The 20,103-nt window shown below is 36.8% G+C and overlaps 1 protein-coding gene and 1 pseudogene across 1 annotated transcript; one reads left to right on the forward strand and one right to left on the reverse strand.

Moving 5' to 3' along the window:
• Positions 1-1,286: 1,286 nt before the first annotated feature.
• LOC110685745 lies at positions 1,287-19,595 on the reverse strand. Its single transcript, XM_021862265.1, has 10 exons — positions 19,354-19,595; positions 17,596-17,809; positions 16,604-16,761; positions 15,601-15,746; positions 15,314-15,376; positions 15,139-15,231; positions 2,772-2,933; positions 2,552-2,658; positions 2,090-2,262; positions 1,287-1,992 (listed from the first exon to the last, which is right to left on the reverse strand). Exons 1-10 carry the CDS (start codon positions 19,430-19,432, stop codon positions 1,733-1,735), a joined length of 1,455 nt encoding a protein of 484 aa, XP_021717957.1. The 5' UTR covers positions 19,433-19,595; the 3' UTR covers positions 1,287-1,732.
• On the forward strand, positions 10,969-11,802 carry LOC110685741 (annotated as a pseudogene).
• Positions 19,596-20,103: the final 508 nt, after the last annotated feature.

Here is a 20,103-nt window from a genome sequence, read left to right on the forward strand (position 1 = left end):
AAAGGTTTAAATACAATTTGTACGGAATTATTAGTTACTCCTTCTCTTATACCTTCTCGCTTAGACTTTCTCTGACTACTGAGTTTTCTCTCTCTTAACTTCTCTAAACCTTTGTTCTTAATTCATTCATTAATTCCAGATTTATTTTGGTAACGATTTCTCTTCCTTTAATCTTAGTTATTTATTTTATTCCTTTCATCATGATTTATTTTATTACTTTGATTAGTTTAGTCTTTAATATGGGTGAGTAGTTTAATTTCTAGGGTTTATGGGGATCTAATAAATAATATGAAAAGGTAAATTATTGTTGTTGATTATCAATGCTAGATTAATTTCCTATTGATTGATTTAATGCTCTGTGACTAGATTAGGCCTATCTTTTATGCATGAGTTTGACAATATTGATTCAAGAATCGAGAGATGAGAATTAATGTTTAGGTCTAGTTTCAATAGACAAGTTAATTTATAAATGGTTAAGTCAAGAATCGAGAGATGAGATTTAATACCGGTAAATTAATTGTGTGATTGTAATACGTAGAGAAAGCCCTTTACAATCTGGTTAATTGATGCATTGATGATTGACTATTATTGATTGTTGGTATTGCATGATAATTTCTTATTGGATTGTTTTAATGTTTTACAATTGCGGCTTGTAAAAGTATAGCAATATTAAATTGATGAATCGAGCAGATGTTAATTTGATATTAAAGGCTATTTTCAATAAGAACTTAGATCTAGTAAATTGCGAGAGCCTGTTAGATCTATGTTGATTAATAAATTGCGAGAGCCTGTTAATCATGTTATTTATGCAATGTCAATGATTGATTACTATGTTTTACCCTGGAGTATTATTTATTGGTGAACCTATGCCCTAGATCCCTTTATATATCGTTTTCTCCCTACTCTTATTCTTTATAGTTTAGGTTCATACTTAATTATAAATATTGGTTACTTAAATAATTTAGATTATAATATTTAATTAGGAGTAAAAAGACTAGTTTCCCTGTGGAGACCGACCCTACTTCCCTATCTACCTTAGTTAGTGATTTAGGTAATTATTTTTTATTAGGGGATACAACTTTACCCTGTCACCATCCCTTCAAAATTGGAGAGATTTGGAGGGAAAATGGAGTTCTATCATTTCCTCCACTTTCCCTTCCTTCCCCTTCCTCCTATTTCCCTCCCTTCCATTTCCCTTCTAATTTGTTATCCAAACATAGCATAAAGACATTTTTCTGTAGAATAACAATTAAATCCGGAGACGCAAGTAACTTTCTAGCATAGTCTGAAAGAATAAAGGGATTAAATGAACTTAACATGTGGTACTCTTAAAGGACGCATTTTACTAACCTCAGAAAATCAAGAGTTGTGAGGAAATTACTGAGGTAGAAATATGGCAATCTTACCACCTGCGCGTGGAAAAAGAAGTAGTTACACTGTCATAGACATAGAATTACAGATAATGCCTAAACCTTTCTGCTATACATTACACACTCCAAACATCCAATGAGGTCAATTAGCAAATCAGCCTAGGAGCTAAGAGCATACTAGTGCATACATGATTATGTGCAGTACTACATCGTGGAGTTCAAGAAGATATTTCAGAATCCATAACTTCCAAAGCCTACCACTGACCGTACTAACAAAAACCACATCTCAGTAAGCTGGTCCTGAATTCGACGGAAAAAATCCTGAATCTTCAAGTTAATCTGAATCCTCCAATCTACCCAAATCAATAAAACCATCTATACCACCTACTATTTGAACTGCGTTCCTTCTCAGTTGGAGCTAATGTGATTCTTTCAGCATGAGCCACAGCCCATCTGCTAAATTCAGGAGAAGAAACCAACTCTTCCAATCCTTTTTTTGTGCATTCTTTGGTCACTGATTTCAGCTCATCAGCAGAAAATTTCCTCCTCTGCGGGGTGTTATGATAAGTAGAATAGAAGGTGTCAGATTCTGTAGGAGGGGGAGGAGTTTTCTTTGACGGCCCTGAAGAAAAAACAGGAAAATGTGCGCTGAATACAGACACTACACACTAGTACAGGTTTCAAGGTTCCACATGCCAAAAAAATTTATTGGTGCAAACCTTTGACATTAGGATATGAGGCAGCCTGCATGGTGCATTTGGATGGAGGGCTGAGGAACATATCTTGAGAATTTTGGAAATTGCCAACATGCTCTGCATGTTTATCAACAATCGGGGATGAATCATGATCCCTTGATTTCTGATGACTTCTTGCAACAGATTTCTGAAATTTCCTGCATATATTAACACAGTAAACCAAATTATATATCTACGTAGTATATGAAGTTGAATAATATAATCCATTTATGCTTTAAGCACTACCAGTTTGCCACCGCCCACCCTCAGAAAGGAATGGCAGAGAAGAGTCAGAAGACAACAATACAACATGTCTACTCTGGAAATTCCAGAGTCAAAATATCAATGCTATAGATGGTAGAGCTTAAATTACATGATTATTTTGATTAGAAACAAGTTTCACTGAAGCCGAAAACAGCTGAAAACATAAAAACCTCTTGGTCTTACCTGTAAAGTCTACGTAGCAATCTAGGTCTGGCAAATTTGCGCAAAATTGATGATATGAAAATAGCAGATACCAATGCTTCTGCTGCCAGCAGAGGATCCAAAGAGCACTGGAAGTTGACATAAGCTCATCAAAATCTATGAATTTTTTCTGGCTCAAAGGTGAATCATAAAAGAAGAAATAAAAAGCAAAACATCATCATTTCAGAACTCTGGATAGTACCTGCAAGATCATAACAGCACCCAGTATCCGGATTGACCAGGCCACAAACTGAGATACATTAGTATCGATCAAGCCTTCTTCAGTAAGAACCAACTTGCGGATTACCCAAAAGCCCAACCATGCTCCAGCAAGTGAAATAAAAACCAACAAGAATATTGCCAGCTGCAGGCCATTTGTAGAAGCATTAGCATATTAATGTTTCTTTTATTTTGATAGAGAAGAATATCCTTTGACCTATCATTATAAAACAGATAAGGCAAGCGAATGACCTTTATGTGTGTGCACGCGCATGTGTGCGTCACAGGGGGGTTTGGGGGGGGGGGGTGGGGGAGGGCTGGCAAAAACTATTTGCATTGATGTCTTGTAAGGTTTAAGGTCATAATTTGAGGACACAGCAAAAAGATGGTAACATGAAATATACCTATTTTAGAGAAAAAGTCAACCAAATACCTAACATGCATTCATTAAATTCATTATCATTCATATTTCATATTCATGTCTCTACATCATAAACAGTACTCAAGGTCATCAAAGATATCAAAGATGATACACGTGTTTATTGGAGGATTGTTGCCATAAAAATTCACAAGTGCCATCCCATGCCCATTTACACACTAGCTTCATTTTCATTCTAAACCAAAAAAGTCATCAAGTATGAACACTAGCCAATGAAAGGTCTATAAGGTATACTTTGAAAAGAAGGAAATATTGTGAAGAACCCCAAAAAAGTTGGGGATCTTTAAAATATACCCCCATTAACTTATTTTTTTTAATTAAACCTCCAAGGTTTCTTAAATAGTTCAACTAGCACCACCAAACTAACAGACTAGTTAAAATTTAAGTCTTCTAGACCCAACTTATACTTCAATTTAATTGACATCACTTCCTTCTTTGCAATCTTCTATCTCTTCTACAATTGTCATCTTTAGAGCTGTCAAAAGTTGACCCGACCCGAGATACCGACTCAAACCCGATTATTAACCTAACCATCTGAACTCGAAAAAAATGGTATCCCAAACCCGACCTGAAACCAACTCTATACCCGAGTTGACCCGAGTATATGAGACCCGAACCCGAACAGAACTCACCTGGAGATGACCCGACCCAAATGTAACCCGTAAATTATTGACCTGAACTGAACTCGACTTGAACCGAAATTGACCCAAACCCGTCAAAAAAAGAATTTAACCCGACTTGTCACTAACCTGAATTCAACCCGACCCGACCCGACCCGTTCCTAACCCAACCTGTTACAAACCCGACCCGGAATCAACCCGACTTGTTATTAGACAAAAAATTCAACCCAATTTGTTACTAACCCGACTCGAAATCAACACAACTTGTTATTGACCCGACCTAAATTCAACCCAAATTGTTCCTGACCCGATTTCAACTCCCCTTAAATGCAATTTGGACCACCTTATTATTGTTGATCAACGGAGACCGAGTCAGTCCACGTCAGCAAAAGAAAGAAGCATCATCCTCAAATTTAAGAGTTAAATATAGTATATATTTGTTGTATGGTCAAAGGAGAAAATTATCTTCCTAAATTATAGACTATAATTCCCTAATATGTTGCCATATAAATTATAGTCAAAGGAAATAATTAGCTTGACAAAAATAATAATTATCTATACATAGTTAGTTGGACCCGAAAATGACCCGACCAGATTGTAACATGAAAATTATTGACTTGAACAAAACCCGACTTGAATCCGAGTACGACCCGACTTGAAATGACCCAACCGAATTATAACCCGCAAATAATTGACTTGAACCGAACCCGAATTGAACCCGAGAATGACCCGACCTGATTATAACCCGCAAATTATCGACTTAAACCAAACCCGACTCAAACCCAAAAATGACTCGACCAAATTCTAACCTGCAAATTATTGACTTGAATTGAACCCGACTTGAAACTGAGAATTACCCTAACCCGTTTTAACCCGACCTATTGTTCAACTGAATGTAACCCGACCTAAACCCAACCCAAACCTGATAATAAGTATGACCCGACGTGACCCGATTCAAGCATGATCCAACCAAAACACGACCCGCATAGGTTATGGAATTAATTCGAATTAACCCGAACCGAGTTGACCCAACCCACTCTTACCGACCCAAAACCAACCCATTTACCCGAATTGACAGCACTACTAGAAACCTCCAAAATTTCTAAAAAAGCGTGGATATTAGTCTTCAATTTTGAAATTTTTTGAATGTTTTAACCCGGAAATAAAAATTGTCGAAATGTTTACCATGGTCCCTAATACCATTCGGGAGTCCAATTGACTGGGTGGAACCATCCAAATTTGCCTTGAAACGACTAATTTACCGGTTTACAACTTGCACCAACTTCATTAACTCAAGCCTACCACGAACATTTATGACAACATATAATGATCATATATTGATCCAAAAAGCATTATATGACCCCGAGATGTATCCCCTAAAATCTCAATGCTTTTCGACACCAGGCCCCAAAACATTCGAAATTTCTCAAAAACCGTGGATATTAGCCTTCAATTTTGGAATTTTTTGACTTTTTTCGACCGGATAAAAAAATTGCCGAAATGTTTACCATGGTCCCTAATACCCTCCAGGAGTCCAACTGGGTAGGTGCAACCATCCAATTTGCCTTTAAACGACCAATTTATCGGTTTACAACTTGCACCATTTAATTAATTCAAGCCTACCACGAACACTTATGACTACAAATAATGATCATATATAGTTCCAAACTTCTTTATATGACCCCGAGATGTATCCCCTAAAATCTAAAGGCTATTCGACACCTGCTGGCTCTGAAACCTCCAAAATATTTCAAAAAGCGTGGATATAGCTTTTAATTTTGAAATTTTTTACTTTTTTTAGCCCGAAAATAAAAATTTACGAAATGTTTACCATGGTCCCTAATACCCTATGGGAGTCCAATTGAATGGGTGAAATCATCAAATAAGTCTTTAAACGACCAATTTACTGGTTAACAACTTGCACCGATTTAATTAATTGAAGCCTACCGCGAACATTCATGACAACATATAATGATCATATATAGTTCTAAACGGCATTATATGACCCCGAGATGTATTACCTAAAACCTCATTGCTTTTCGACACTAGACCTCGTAACCTTCGAAATGTCTAAAAAAAACGTGAATATTAGCCTTCAATTTTGAAAAATTTTGACTTTTTTTTTTACCGTAATTAAAAATAACCGAAATGCTTATCATGGTCCCTAATACTCTTTGGGAGTCCAATTGGGTAGATAGAACCATCCAATTCGTCTTTAAACAGCCAATTTACCGTACAACTTGCACTGATTTTATTAACTCAAACCTACCACGAAGATTTATGACAACATATAATGAACATATATGGTTCCATACATCATTATATGAACCCGAGATGTATACCCAAAAATCTAAATGCTTTTCGACACAGGGGCTCCGAGACCTCCAAAATTTTTCAAAAAGCGTGGTTATAGTCTTTAATTTTGAAATTTTTTTACTTTTTTCGCCAGAGAATTTTCCAAAATATTTACCATGGTCCCTATTATCCTTCAGGGTTCTAATTCGATGGGTGGAACCATAAAATTTGCCTTTAAACGGCCAATTTACCGACCGATTTCATTAATTGAAGCCTACCACGAACATTTATGACAACATATAATGATCATATATGGTTTTAAACGACATTATATGACCCCGAGAAGTATTCCTTAAAATCTCATTAATTTTTTACACAAGGCCCTGAAACCTTCGAAATGTTTAAAAAAATGTGGATATTAGACTTCGATTTTGAAAAATTTTGACTTTTTCACCCGGACATAAAAATTGCCGAAATATTTACCATGGTCCCTAATACCCTCCGGGAGTTCAATTGGATGTGTGGAACTATCAAATTCGTCTTTAAACGGCCAATTTACCGATTTACAACTTGTACCGATTTCATTAACTCAAGCCTACCACGAATATTTATGACAACATTAATTGAACATATATAGTTCCAAACTGCATTATAGGAACCCGAAATATATCCCCTAAAATCTAAAGGCTTTTCAACTCCAGGATCCGAAACCTCCAAAAAATTTCAAAAAGCGTGGATATAGACTGTATTGTTGGAATTTTTTTTATTTTTTTCGCCCGAAAATAAAAATTTCTGAAATATCATGAACCCTATTATCCTCCAGACTCCAATTGGGTGGGTTGAACCATCAAATTTACCTTTAAACGGCAAATTAACGGTTTACAACCCGCACCGATTTCAATAATTGAAGCCAACCACGAACATTTATGACAACATATAATGATCATAAATGGTTTTAAACGTCATTACATGACCCCGAGATGTATTCCCTAAAATCTCATTGCTTTTCAACACTAGACCACGAAACCTTCGAAATGTCTAAAAAACGTGGATATTAGTCTTCAATTTTTAAAATTTTAGACTTTTTTGCCCGGAAATAAAAATTGCCGAAAATTTTACCCTGGTCCCTAATACCCTTCCGGAGTCCAATTGAGTAGGTGGAACCATCCAATTCGTCTTTAAACAGCCATTTTACCGATCCACAACTTGCACCGATTTCATTAACTCAAGCCTATCACGAAGATTTATGACAACATATAATGATAATGTATGTATCTAAACGGCATTACATGACCCTGAGATGTCTTCTCTAAAATCACATTGCTTTTCGACACAGGGCCCCGAAACCTTCGACATGTCTAAAAAAACGTGGATGCCTTCGATTTTGGAAATTTTTTACTTTTTTTGGCCCGGTAATAAAAATTGCCCAAATGTTTACCATGGTCCCTAATACCATGCGGATGTCCAATTAAGTGGGTGAAACTATAAAATTTGCCTTTAAACGGCCAATTTACCGGTTCAGAACTTGTACCGATTTCATTAATTGATGCGTACCACGAACATTTATGAAAACATATTATAATCATATATGGTTCTAAACGGCATTATATGACCCTGAGAAACATACTCTAAAATCTCATTGATTTTAGACAAAGGCCCCAAAACCTTTAAAAAGTCTTAAAAAAACGTGGATATTAGCCTTCAATTTTGAATATTTTTAACATTTTTTCGCCCCGAAAATAAAAATTGCCGAAATGTTTACCATGGTCCCTAATACCCTCCGGGAGTCCAATTGGGTGGGTGGAACCATCCAATTCGTCTTTAAACGGCCAATTTACCGATTTACAACTTGCACCGATTTCATTAACTCAAGCCTACCACGAAGATTTATGACAACATATATTAAATATATATAGTTTCAAACTGCATTATATGAACCCGAGATTTATCCCCTTAAATCTAAAGGCTTTTCGACACTGGCATATGAAACCTCCAAAATTTATCAAAAAGTGTGGATATAGCCTTTATTGTTGGAATTTTTTTATTTATTTTCGCCCGAAAATAAATATTTCCGAAATGTTTACCATGGTCCCTAATATCCTCCGAGAGTCCAATTGGGTGGGTGGAACCATCAAACTTGCCTTTAGACGGCCAATTAACTCGTTTACAACTTGCACCGATTTCATTAATTGAAGCCTACAACGAACATTTATGACAACATATAATGATCATAAATGGTTCTAAACGGCATTACATGACCCCGAGATGTATGCCCTAAAATCTCATTGCTTTTCGACACCAGGCCCCAAAACCTTCGAAATGTCTAAAAAAACGTGGATATTAACCTTCAATTTTGAAAATTTATGACTTTTTTTTCCCGGAAATAAAAATTGCCGAAAAGTTTATCATGGTCCTTAATACCCTCCGAGAGTCCAATTAGGTAAGTTGAACCCTCCAATTCGTCTTTAAACGGCCAATTTACCGATTCACAACTTGCACCGATTTCATTAACTCAAGCCTATCACGAAGATTTATGACAGCATATAATGATCATATATGTATCTAAACGGCATTATATGACCCCGAGATGTATTCTCTAAAATCACATTGCTTTTCGACACAGGGCCCCGAAACCTTCGACATGTATAAAAAAACGTGGATATTAGCTTTCAATTTTGGAATTTTTTTACTTTTTTTTGGCCCGGTAATAAAAATTGCCCAAACGTTTATCATGGTCCCTAATACCATGCGGGTGTCTAATTAAGTGGGTGGAAGTGTGGAACCATCAAATTTGCCTTTAAACGGTCAATTTACCGGTTTACAACTTGCACTGATTTCATTAATTGAAGCCTACCACGAACATACATGACAACATATAATGATCATATATGGTTCTAAATAGGGCTAGCAAAACATGACCCGGCCGAAAACCCGACCCGAACCCGACCTGAAAATAGCGGGTTAGGGTTGAGGTTTTCGACCCGAAAACTTAAATGGGTCGACACGAACCCGACCTGAAATTTAAATGGGTTAGGTTAAGGTTGAAAATCTCAACCCGAAAATGACCTATATAACCCGAAAAAAAGTTCAGATCATTATAAAAAAAGCATACAAAAAACATTTAGCCCAGCCAAAAATGAAATGAGCCCACCTAAATACCTAATAATAACAAAAACCCTAAACTACTCACTTTCTTTTCACTTTCATCCGCCGTTTCTCCTCCATTCTCTCTCTTCTCTAGAGTATTCTCTTTCTTAAATCCCTAAAATCCTCTCCAACCTTTTTCAAACCCTAAATTCCTCTTCCATCCTTGAATCTTTTCATCTATCTACGCTTCTTGCTAAATGTACGCCTTCTTCTCGGTCTCCTTCATAAATTCAAGGTATTTTTTTGTTTTATTTATTTGTTTCTAATTAATACGTTTTAATCTTGCTAAAATAAAGCATTTCATGCTAATTATGGTTGTTGATTTATGTTGAATTTTTATTCCGTTATTCGGCTGTAGATTTGTTGTTGCTATTTGTGTTAATTTTTGTTTTACATGTTTATATACGAATTTATTATGCTAATTTGTGGTAATTTGGTGTATTTATACGATTTTACATGTTTAACGCGGTTTAATTCTCTAAGAATGTTGTTTTTTGTGCGAAGTTGTCTACTTTGATAATTAATGATCTGCATGTTTGTGTTGATAATTACATCAGTTTTGGTGTTAAATAATGGTGGTGTTATATTTTAATTGCAGCAAGTTGCAGCCACTCAGAAGATTCATTTCACTACAGAGGATGGGCAAATTAAAGAGGATTAAAGATTGCACTTAAAATAACTATAGTTTGAAATCCATTTTGTAATTCGTTAAGTAGACTTGGTTTGTAAATTGTAATCCATTAAATACTTTAGTTAGGCTATTTTGTTTGGGATTTAATAGTTGTTTTGCTATAGAATTTAAAAATGCAATTGAATGAACACAACAATATAATGTTAATCAAGTTGGTTCGAATAAATTAAATTGATTTAAACCTAAAAAAAACTTTTGGGTCAAATCAGGTCATTTTCAGGTTGACCCGAACCCGAAAATATCAGGTTCAGGTTGTGTTTTTCAACCCGAAAACTTAAATGGATCAGGTTCGGGTTGGGGGTCAGCTGCCCCGAAAGTAGCTGACCCGAACACGAACCCGACCCGACCTGATTTGTTTGACACCCCTAGTTCTAAACGGCATTATATGACCCCGAGAAGTATTCCCTAAAATCTCATTGATTTTCGACACAAGGCCCTGAAACCTTCAAAATGTCTAAAAAAATGTGGATATTAGCCTTCAATTTTGAAAAATTTTGACTTTTTCGCCCGGATATAAAAATTGCCGAAATGTTTACCAAGGTCCCTAATACCCTCCGGAAGTTCAATTGGGTGTGTGGAACCATCAAATTCGTCTTTAAACGACCAATTTACCGATTTATAACTTGCACCGATTTCATTAACTTAAGCCTACCACGAAGATTTATGACAACATATATTGAACATATATAGTTCCAAACTGCATTATATGAACCCATGATGTATCCCCTAAAATCTAAAGGCTTTTCGACACTGGGATCCGAAACCTCCAAAAAATTTCAAAAAGTGTAGATAATAGCCTTTTATTGTTGGATTTTTTTTTTACTTTTTTTTTGCCTGAAAATAAAAATTTCCGAAATGTTTACCATGAACCCTATTATCCTCTAGGAGTCCAATTGGGTGGGTGGAACCATCAAATTTGCCTTTAAACGGCCAGTTAACGGTTTACAACTTACACTGATTTCATTAATCGAAGCCAACCACGAACATTTATGACAACATATAATGATCATAAATGGTTCTAAACGTCATTACATGACCCCGAGATGTATTCCCGAAAATCTCATTGCTTTTCGATACCAAGCCCCGAAACCTTCGGAATGTCTAACAAAAACATGGATATTAGCCTTCAATTTTAAAAAATTTTGACTTTTTTTTCTCCCGGATAAGCTCCCTACCCCGTTGTTATTGCTTTAAGACTTGTGTGTTGTTTAAGCCATTATAGATATTGTGTTTACCTTGTTTTAAAGCATCCCCACCAAACCAAGAGACCCTCAAAAGACGCCTTCATCTAGTCGGTTCCGCTTCCGCTTGTGCCTGCTTCGAAGTATTAGCCGTCACAAGTCTTAAAGCAATAACCTCTCAAGTTTTACAGCAATAACCTCTACTGCCGTTGGAGTAAAAGAGAGAAAGAGAGTGAGACGCAGAAGAGGAGGAGAGAGAAACTAAACAACTCATCAATGGCGAAGCGTCTCACTTACCGTAAACGCCATAGCTATGCCACCAAATCCAACCAACATCACATCGTCAAAACCCTTGTTTACCGGACTACAAAGAAGAGAGCTAGTGGTCCAAAGTGCCCTATTACTGGAAAGAGAATTCAAGGAATTCCTCATTTGAGGCCTACTGAGTATAAGAGAAGCCGATTGCCCAAAACAGGCGTACTGTCAACCGTCCATATGGAGGTGTTCTATCATGCGTGAAAGAATCATCCGAAGAGAAGAAGATCGTGAAGAAGGTATTGAAGATTCAGTAGACTAAAGAAAAGGCTTCCAAGAACTGCTGTGAAGAAGGTATTGAAGATTCAGTAGACTTAAGAGGGTGAATGATTAATGAAATCTTAAGCCTTCTACCAAGTGTTGCTTTGCTCTTATGCTTGTTTGTTGTTAGACCTCTATAGATATTGTGTCTTACTTGCATAATAGCTTCCTCAAAACCAACTTGATGCACTAAGAACTCATGGTTCGGACCTGCTTGTGCCCGCCTTCAATTATCGGCCGTCACAAGTCCCGACCACCCGCACTCCGTCACCCAAATTGACGCGAGTGCTCCTTTGATTTAATTGCCCGCTTGTGTTGCTTCGTGCTCACAAGCCCCTCTTCCGCTCAAGGCTAGCGTTCTTGCCGCCAGAAGGCTAGAGCGCGCCGCACGTTCGGGGTCCAAACTCCCGGAGCGCGACAGTTGAATAAAAATTGTCGAAATGTTTACCATGGTCCCTAATACCCTCCAGGAGTCCAATTGGTTAGGTGGAACCATCCAATTAGTCTTTAAATGGCCAATTTACCGATTTACAATTTGCACCGATTTCAATCACTCAAGCCTACCACGAAGATTTAACATATAATGATCATATATGTATCTAAACGGCATTATATGGCCCCGAGATGTATTCTCTAAAGTCTCATTTCTTTTTTACAGCAGACCTCGAAACCTATGAAATGTCTAAAAAAAACGTGGATATTAGCCTTCAATTTTTGGAAATTTTTAACTTTTTTTCGCCAGAAAATAAAATTTGCTGAAATGTTTACCATGGTCCCTAATACCCTCTAGGTGTCTAATTTGGTTAATGGAACCATCCAATTCATCTATTAACGGCCAATTTTCCGATTTACAACTTGCACCGATTTCTTCAACTCAAGCCTATCACGAAGATTTATAACAACTTATAATGAACATATATGTTTCCAAACGGCATTATATGAATCCGAGATGTATCCCCCAAAATCTAAAGGATTTTCGACACCGGGATTCGAAACCTCCAAAAATTTTCAAAAAAGCGTGGATATAGCTTTTAAGTGTGGATATAAAAATTTTCAAAATGTTTAACATGGTCCCTAATATCCTCCGGGAGTCTAATTGGGGTGGGTGAAACCATCCAATTTGCCTTTAAACGGCCAATTTATTAGTTTACAACTTGCACCGATTTCAATAACTTAATCCTACCACGAACATTTATGGCAACATATAATGATTATATATGATTCCAAATGGCATTATATGCACCCGAGATAAATCTCTTAAATTGTCAAGACTTTTCGACACCGGGCCTCGAAATCTCCATAATTTCTCAAAAAGCATGGACCTTAGCCTTCAATTTTGGAATATTTTGACTTTTTTTCGCCCTTAATTATAAATTGCCGAAATGTTTACCGTGGTCCCTAATATCTTCCGGGAGTTCAATTGTCTGGGTGGAACCTCCAATTTGCCTTTAAACGGCCAATTTACCGGTTTACAACTTACACCAATTTCATTAATTGAAACCTACCACGAACATTTATGACAACATATAATGATCATATATGGTTCCAAACGGTATTATATGACCACCAAGATGTATTCCCTAAAATCTCAAGACTTTGTGACACCGGGCTCCGAAACTTCCAAAATTTCTCAAAAAGCGTGGACTAAAGCCTTCAATTTTGGAAATTTTTGACTTTTTTTATCGCCCGGGATAAAAATTGGCGAAATGTTTATCATGGTCCCTAATATCCTTCGGGAGTCCAATAAGGTGGGTGGAACCATCCTATTAGCCTTTAAACGGCCTATAACCCGGTTTACAACTTGCACCGATTTACCGGTTTATAATGGTCAATAATATTAACTTGCACTGAACCCGACTTGAACTGAAATTGACCCAAACCCGTTTTAACCCGTCAAAACCCGAATATAACCCGACCTGTTACTAACCTGACCTGAATTCAACCCGACCCGTTCCTAACCTGACCTAAATTCAACCCGACCCGTTCCCAACCTGTAACAAACCCGACCCGAAATCAACCCAACTTGTTATTGACTTGACCCAAATTAAACCCGACTTGTGATTGACCCGACCCGTATTTTACCGGACCTATTAATTACACGACCCAAAAATTCAATCCGATCTATTACTAACTCGACTCGAAATTAATACTACTTGTTATTGACCCGACTTATTCCTTACCCAAATTATTCCTTACCCGATTTCAAATCACCTTCAATGCAATTTAGACCACCTTATTATTGTTGATCAAAGCATTTTGTCTAGGGAGCATCATCCTCAAATTTAAGAGTTAAATATAGTATACATTTGTTGTATGGTCAAAGGAGATAATTATCTTCCTAAATTATACACTATAGTTCCCTAGTATATTGTCATATATATTATAGTCTAAAAAAAAATAATTAACTTGATAAAAATGATAATTATCTATTTATAGTTAGTTGAACCCGAATATGACCTAACTTGGAAATGACCCGACCTAATTGTAACCTGCAAATTATTGACTTGAACATAACCCGACTTGAGTTCGAGAATGACCTGACTTTGAAATGACCCATCCTGATTATAACCCGCAAATTATTGACTTGAACCGAACCCGACTTGAACCTGAGAATGACCCGACTTGAAAATGACCCGACCTTATTATAATCCGCAAAATATTGACTTGAATCGAATCCGACTCAAACCCGAGAATGACCTGATTCTAACCCGCAAATTATTGACTTGAACCGAACCCAACTCGAACCCAAGAATTACCCTAACCCGTGAAAACCCGAATTAAACCCGACTTATTGTTCACCCGACATGTTATTAACCCGACCTAAACCCGACCCAAACCCGATAAGAAGTATGAACCGACGTGACCCGACTCAAGCATGACTCAACCCAAACCCGACCCGCATAGGTTATGGAATTAATCCGAATTGACCCAACCCGAGTTGACCCGACCCACTCTTACTCGACCCAAACCCAACTTGTTTACCCGAATTGACAGCTCTAGTCATATTTCATTCTTCAAGAATCAGAGAAAAGAAAGCAAATTTCCCGAGCAATCAGGCGATGTTGAAAGCTTTTTTTTTTTAAAGCCGATTAAATCTAGTAGGTTGTTGCAACAGAAATTACTCAAATTAGTTTTAATAAATTCAATACACGACTATAATAAGAGTAATTTTAGTTTAAAAGACATAAAATGTGATTTTAAGGAACTAGAACACCATAGCCAGCTTAAAAGGCAGACATAAATCACATAATGTCATATTCAGTCTAAGACTGTAAGATAGAGAAAATATTACCATGATGATACTAGTGTGAAACAAATAAAAACAACCACAAAGATATGATGCAAATCCAAATTTCTTACAAGCTGTACTCTTCAAAATAAATTACATAGGACTTACATACAGGATTGTACATGTCCTCGCTGATACCCATCTCCACAAGCATTGAACGCAGCAAACGTGGCACATAGCTTAGGAGAAAAGATCCAACGCCAATCTAGATATAAAAAAGTATATACAATCTGAGAGAGGATTACTATGAGACAATTATCACAGCAAACAATAAGTATGATACTCACGAAAGACGAGTATATAAAAATAGCAATAGAATTTCCACAACCAGTAGGAAGAAGCTTCATTCCCTGCCAAAATTCATAACAATAAACACACAAAGAATCAGTAGCTAATAAAGGACCTTACAAAATAATTATGGTAATAAGGCTTCTTAAGGAAACCACAAAGGGGTTTGCGCAATATAAGGAATTGAACTAAATATATGCCACAAGAACTTTCAGTAAAACAGACACTGGAAATCAGCAAGAAATTTTACAAACTACAGGTTACATGCAAGAAAATCAATAATTACCTGGAAAAGAACAAGTAGTACCACAAGGATGATCCCAACAGCCATAGCACTGCTATAGTAAAATATCAAAGAGTCACTGAATGTGGGAGCCAGTGTAAGCAATAACGTACCCAGGACTAGAAACACAACGCGATATGCAGAGAAATCTGAAAAACAGATATAAAACAAGATTAACTATTGTCTAACTCTAACATAGTAAATCTTCAAAAATATTTGACAAAGTTGGATATTCTCAAACAAAAGTGCATTTTACCCTAGTACACAAAAACTTCTGAAAATGACCCAGCTTCATCGTTATTGAACAATTCACTTACGAAACCATCATTAATTGATTATTAATATTATCAGTATTGACACATAAATGAGTGCCAGTAAATGGATGAAAAGTTGAAAATCTGTCAATAAATGGACCCAAGCGTCGATTTTTTTATTTTTCTTGGGGGGGAGGGGGTAGGGGGTGACAGGCCGGCGACAACATGGGAGTATTAAATTGGGATAAAGTCGGTATTTCTTGTGTAGCCGTGGGTGGCTTATTAACAGGATGTTCAAATAATAATAATAAATCATCAAAAAAGAGTAGGATAAACAAAGATATAGTGAAATACCACCATCCAGGCTCCAGTAAATGCAGCTCTGTGCTAGGAGATATTGGAGGTTAAAAGAAAAGTTTTCATACTACCCACAAAACATCTGAAGGTTAGATTTTCGTATCCATATATTGTCACCTACTAAGGAAAGAGCATAAGGAAGACAACATGTCGAGTAATCTGACATGGGCGAAATCAAAGTCAGGAATTGTAACTGAAACTAACTAAAGGTAGCAAAAGGCAAACTTTCAAACCCGAAAGGTAACATACAACATAGCATGCCCCAAAGCCCCTCCCTCCCCCCCCCCCCCCCCAACCACCACCAAAACCAATTATGATAATATAAGCCATCCGCGATTGGTATCAATAAATTAGCAAGAATGACCTGCTATGCAAGGATCAACAACACAGTTTACCTTCTTGTAGGGTCAACTCCAATGTTCCCAAAGATGAATTAGCCATCCTTATATCTATGAGTTTGTTGTCAAAGGGTGACATCCGTTGAGCCCATGAACCCTTTGAAACCTTTTGCCACTGACTCGGGGAACACATTCCTACCCCAAGAGACAAATTTCTGCAAAAGAAATATAATTTTTACTTTAGTTGTAAGAGCCACAAATTCATCGATTCCATACAGGTTATTTGCTTAAGTATGACTACTATCAAATTTTAATTCAAATCAGGCAAAAAGATTGTCCTATCAAAATGTCTGATGCAATTTTCACATAATTTAAAAGGTTACTTATATTACTATTATAAACTAATATGTGGGGTTAGTCATTAGTGTAGAATACAATGTTCTTACACATATGACAAATGCGTCTCTTATAAAGCTGGTTTTTCCAAATAAGAAGATTGGTGCAGAGAAACCGTCTATCTTAAGATTTGTCCCTGCAAACATATAATGGTCAATTTGGCAAGACAGTGTTGCTAGTTTACTTTGCTCAAATTCTTTGGCTTAACTGAAATAAACCATCCTGGATGAATACCTTTACTTCTGCCGAAGGCTATACAATGTATATGTCTGAGTAGTTAATCTATTCAACTTTTTTGCACCTATAGCTTATCCCCTTCAACCAAAAATTTCTTTGAATTTTGTCTCCATACAATAACTAAAGCCACATTTTTCTTGAAAATTTTAACTCAAAACCTAAAGTCAAATGGCTCATACTTCTCAAGGATCAAGAGGAAGATTCCACACAACTTAAATGTAAACAGTTTGCAACTTCTTTATCCCAATCAATTTAAATGTCCTATCACATGCAACAGGGATGCAATTTCAGCTAAGAAAAAAATATTCATAACTTCATAAGTGGAAGCTCTTTTATTCAGTTATTGGCAGTACCAACTCAGGAGTCAGGAAGTTGCCATAACCATATTCAGAGACAGAGACCACATGATTGCTTACCTGTGGAAACAGATCTCAAAATTTGGTCGGCGAAGACTAAAATTTAGGTGCAAAACTTTCACTGTCACAGAATGGGAAAATTGTTTGAGATTCTTCATCCTTGACAAGCCATATACATGCACCCTTTCAGCAACGTTGACATGGAGTTTAGAGCCAGGTGAATTTTTCACAAGCAAACTTGGGATTATCTGCAATGCAGTAGATTGACCAACAACTGCATATTTAAAGGTAGACTAAACAGTCAATACATGAGTTGAATACATTTCCATGGTCATGAGATTACTTCCCAAATTCAAATACATATAAAAAAGCAACTATGCAACTGGGGCAATTAATTTCATGAACATGCTCCACAGTTGTCGGTCCAAAAAATTGAAGAATATAAGCATGTTATACATAGTTGAGACGTGTATAACAGAAATTTATTACTACCTCCGTTTTTTTTAGATGTATTACTTTTAATGTCACGGACTCCTAGGCAATTTTTAGAAATGAAAGAGAAAAAAAGTGGACTCATGTGATATGAGAGAGATGAAGAGAATGTATTAACTAAAAAGGAAAGTAAAGCATCTAAATTGAAACTTTCAAATATAGAGAGTGATGCATCTAAAAAAAGAGAGGAAGTAGTGGATATATAATTAACTAAAGTGGTAATTGGACCAGGCCATCAGTGACATAAGAATTAGGCCACATATTAAGGGGTTTTACCCTTTAATTCTTTATTAGACAGGGGCATTATAGGGTCAAGTAATAATGGTCACTATAGGGTTTTTAATGACAACCAATTGATATTGCTTTTTTTGTGGTAAATAGCCCAATGACAGAAACTTGGAAGTTTCAGGACACCCTTTACCCCTCTCTCTCTCTCTCTTCCCCCTCTTTCCTCTCTTCTCTTTCTCTTGTATGGTAGCAATTTCTCTCTCTCCGTTGTACTCTAATTACCTTAGGCCATGCATTTAAAAGATACGGAGTATATAATATTGGTTTCCCATCTTTTAATTTGATTATTATATGACCTAATTACTAGTTAAGCTCCCCAATATTTTGCCAGCAGCTCCTTTGCTTAGTCAACCTTTGGTTTCTCACTGCTCCTCTCTTCATCTTCCTTTTGGTTCTAGTAAAACGAAACCTAAAGCAATTAAAAGTTACTAAACAATACTTTTATTTAAATTGCTCTGACCCACTACCGACCCTTATTCGACTGACATAAGCCCTGATCCGGCCCTGATCAGCATGATCCTGACCCTATCTTAACCCACTAACAATTTTGAATAGCCTCTATTGACCCATCTAGCCCTCTATTGACCCGCCTCTGTAGCAACCTGCATAAAGCTGCCCCGACCTGTCCAGACCCACCTAGAACGAGCAAAGGTTCAATTATAATGACAGGTGAAGCTTTAAAATTGCACAAGACCTAGATATTAGGGAGGATATCTTAGATTCATAAGCCCCTTCACCCTCATCTCAATTCAATGTATCTAACTTCTTCCCACTTCAATTCGCATGATAAAGTAAACCCTTAATATAATTAACCGCCCAATTTCCCCCAAAATTATCTTAATTTCAAAAAAAAAAAAAAAAACTCATCGATATAAGAACCCCGAATTACATAAATAAGGAATTAGGGTTTTCTACGACGAAAAATCCACCACGAAAAGTAGAAAATTATACAAAAAGAAGAAGAAATGATTAAATGAGAAGAAAACCCTAGAATTTGGTGAAAAAAAATTGAGGGGTGAATAAAAAGAGAGAAAGTACCTAAAGCAAGTTCGTCGGCGGAGACAAAGGAAGATGAAGTAATTGCGATGAAGAGAAGGAGGACGACGCCGGTAGCCATGATTACAGATGGGCAGCTTCAGTGTCGGAAGTTCTCTCTCGAGACTGAAGGCGGGACTTTTGTAACTTGAAAATTGTGGGAATTTTGGAAGATCATTCCTCTTATATGTTGGGTGGAAATTTCGGAAAAATCCACTAGTCTTGAACTCTTGTAGTAGTTGTAAATTTTATTGAAGCATTGGTTAATTTATAACCCTTCTAAAAGCCCCAAGCCCCAAGACTGTAGCAATTTTACTGTTCCTTATGAACAGAAAATTGACGGTTTTGCCCTCCCTGCCCCTTAGCACCCTTCTCTGGTTGACCAAGTCGACTGGGCTATTTCGGTCTTTTTGCTTTTACATTGCATGTGCTCTCAGCGGGCTGACGCGTGGCTATTTCTCTTTCTTTGTCGGTGTTCTGCAACTTACTCTCTTTCTTTCTTTCTTGCTTTCTTTTCTGATTAGCTATGTCTTCTTTCCTTTCCTTTGTTTTTATATAGCTAAAGTATTTCCTTTTCGTTTTTCCCTTTTTCTTTCTTAGTAGATTAATTGTTGTTTTTTTATTGTGTATGGGTGTTGCAGCGGCTGTGTCGATGGCGCAATTTCAAGGAGCTGGTGGTGGTGTAGTTGCGCGATTTCGAGGAGCTGATGGTGGTGTAGTTGCGTACTTAGTATTTAAATACCTATTTTAGGA

Source organism: Chenopodium quinoa, unplaced genomic scaffold (genome assembly GCF_001683475.1).
Source record: "Chenopodium quinoa cultivar QQ74 unplaced genomic scaffold, ASM168347v1, whole genome shotgun sequence".
NCBI lineage: Eukaryota > Viridiplantae > Streptophyta > Magnoliopsida > Caryophyllales > Amaranthaceae > Chenopodium > Chenopodium quinoa.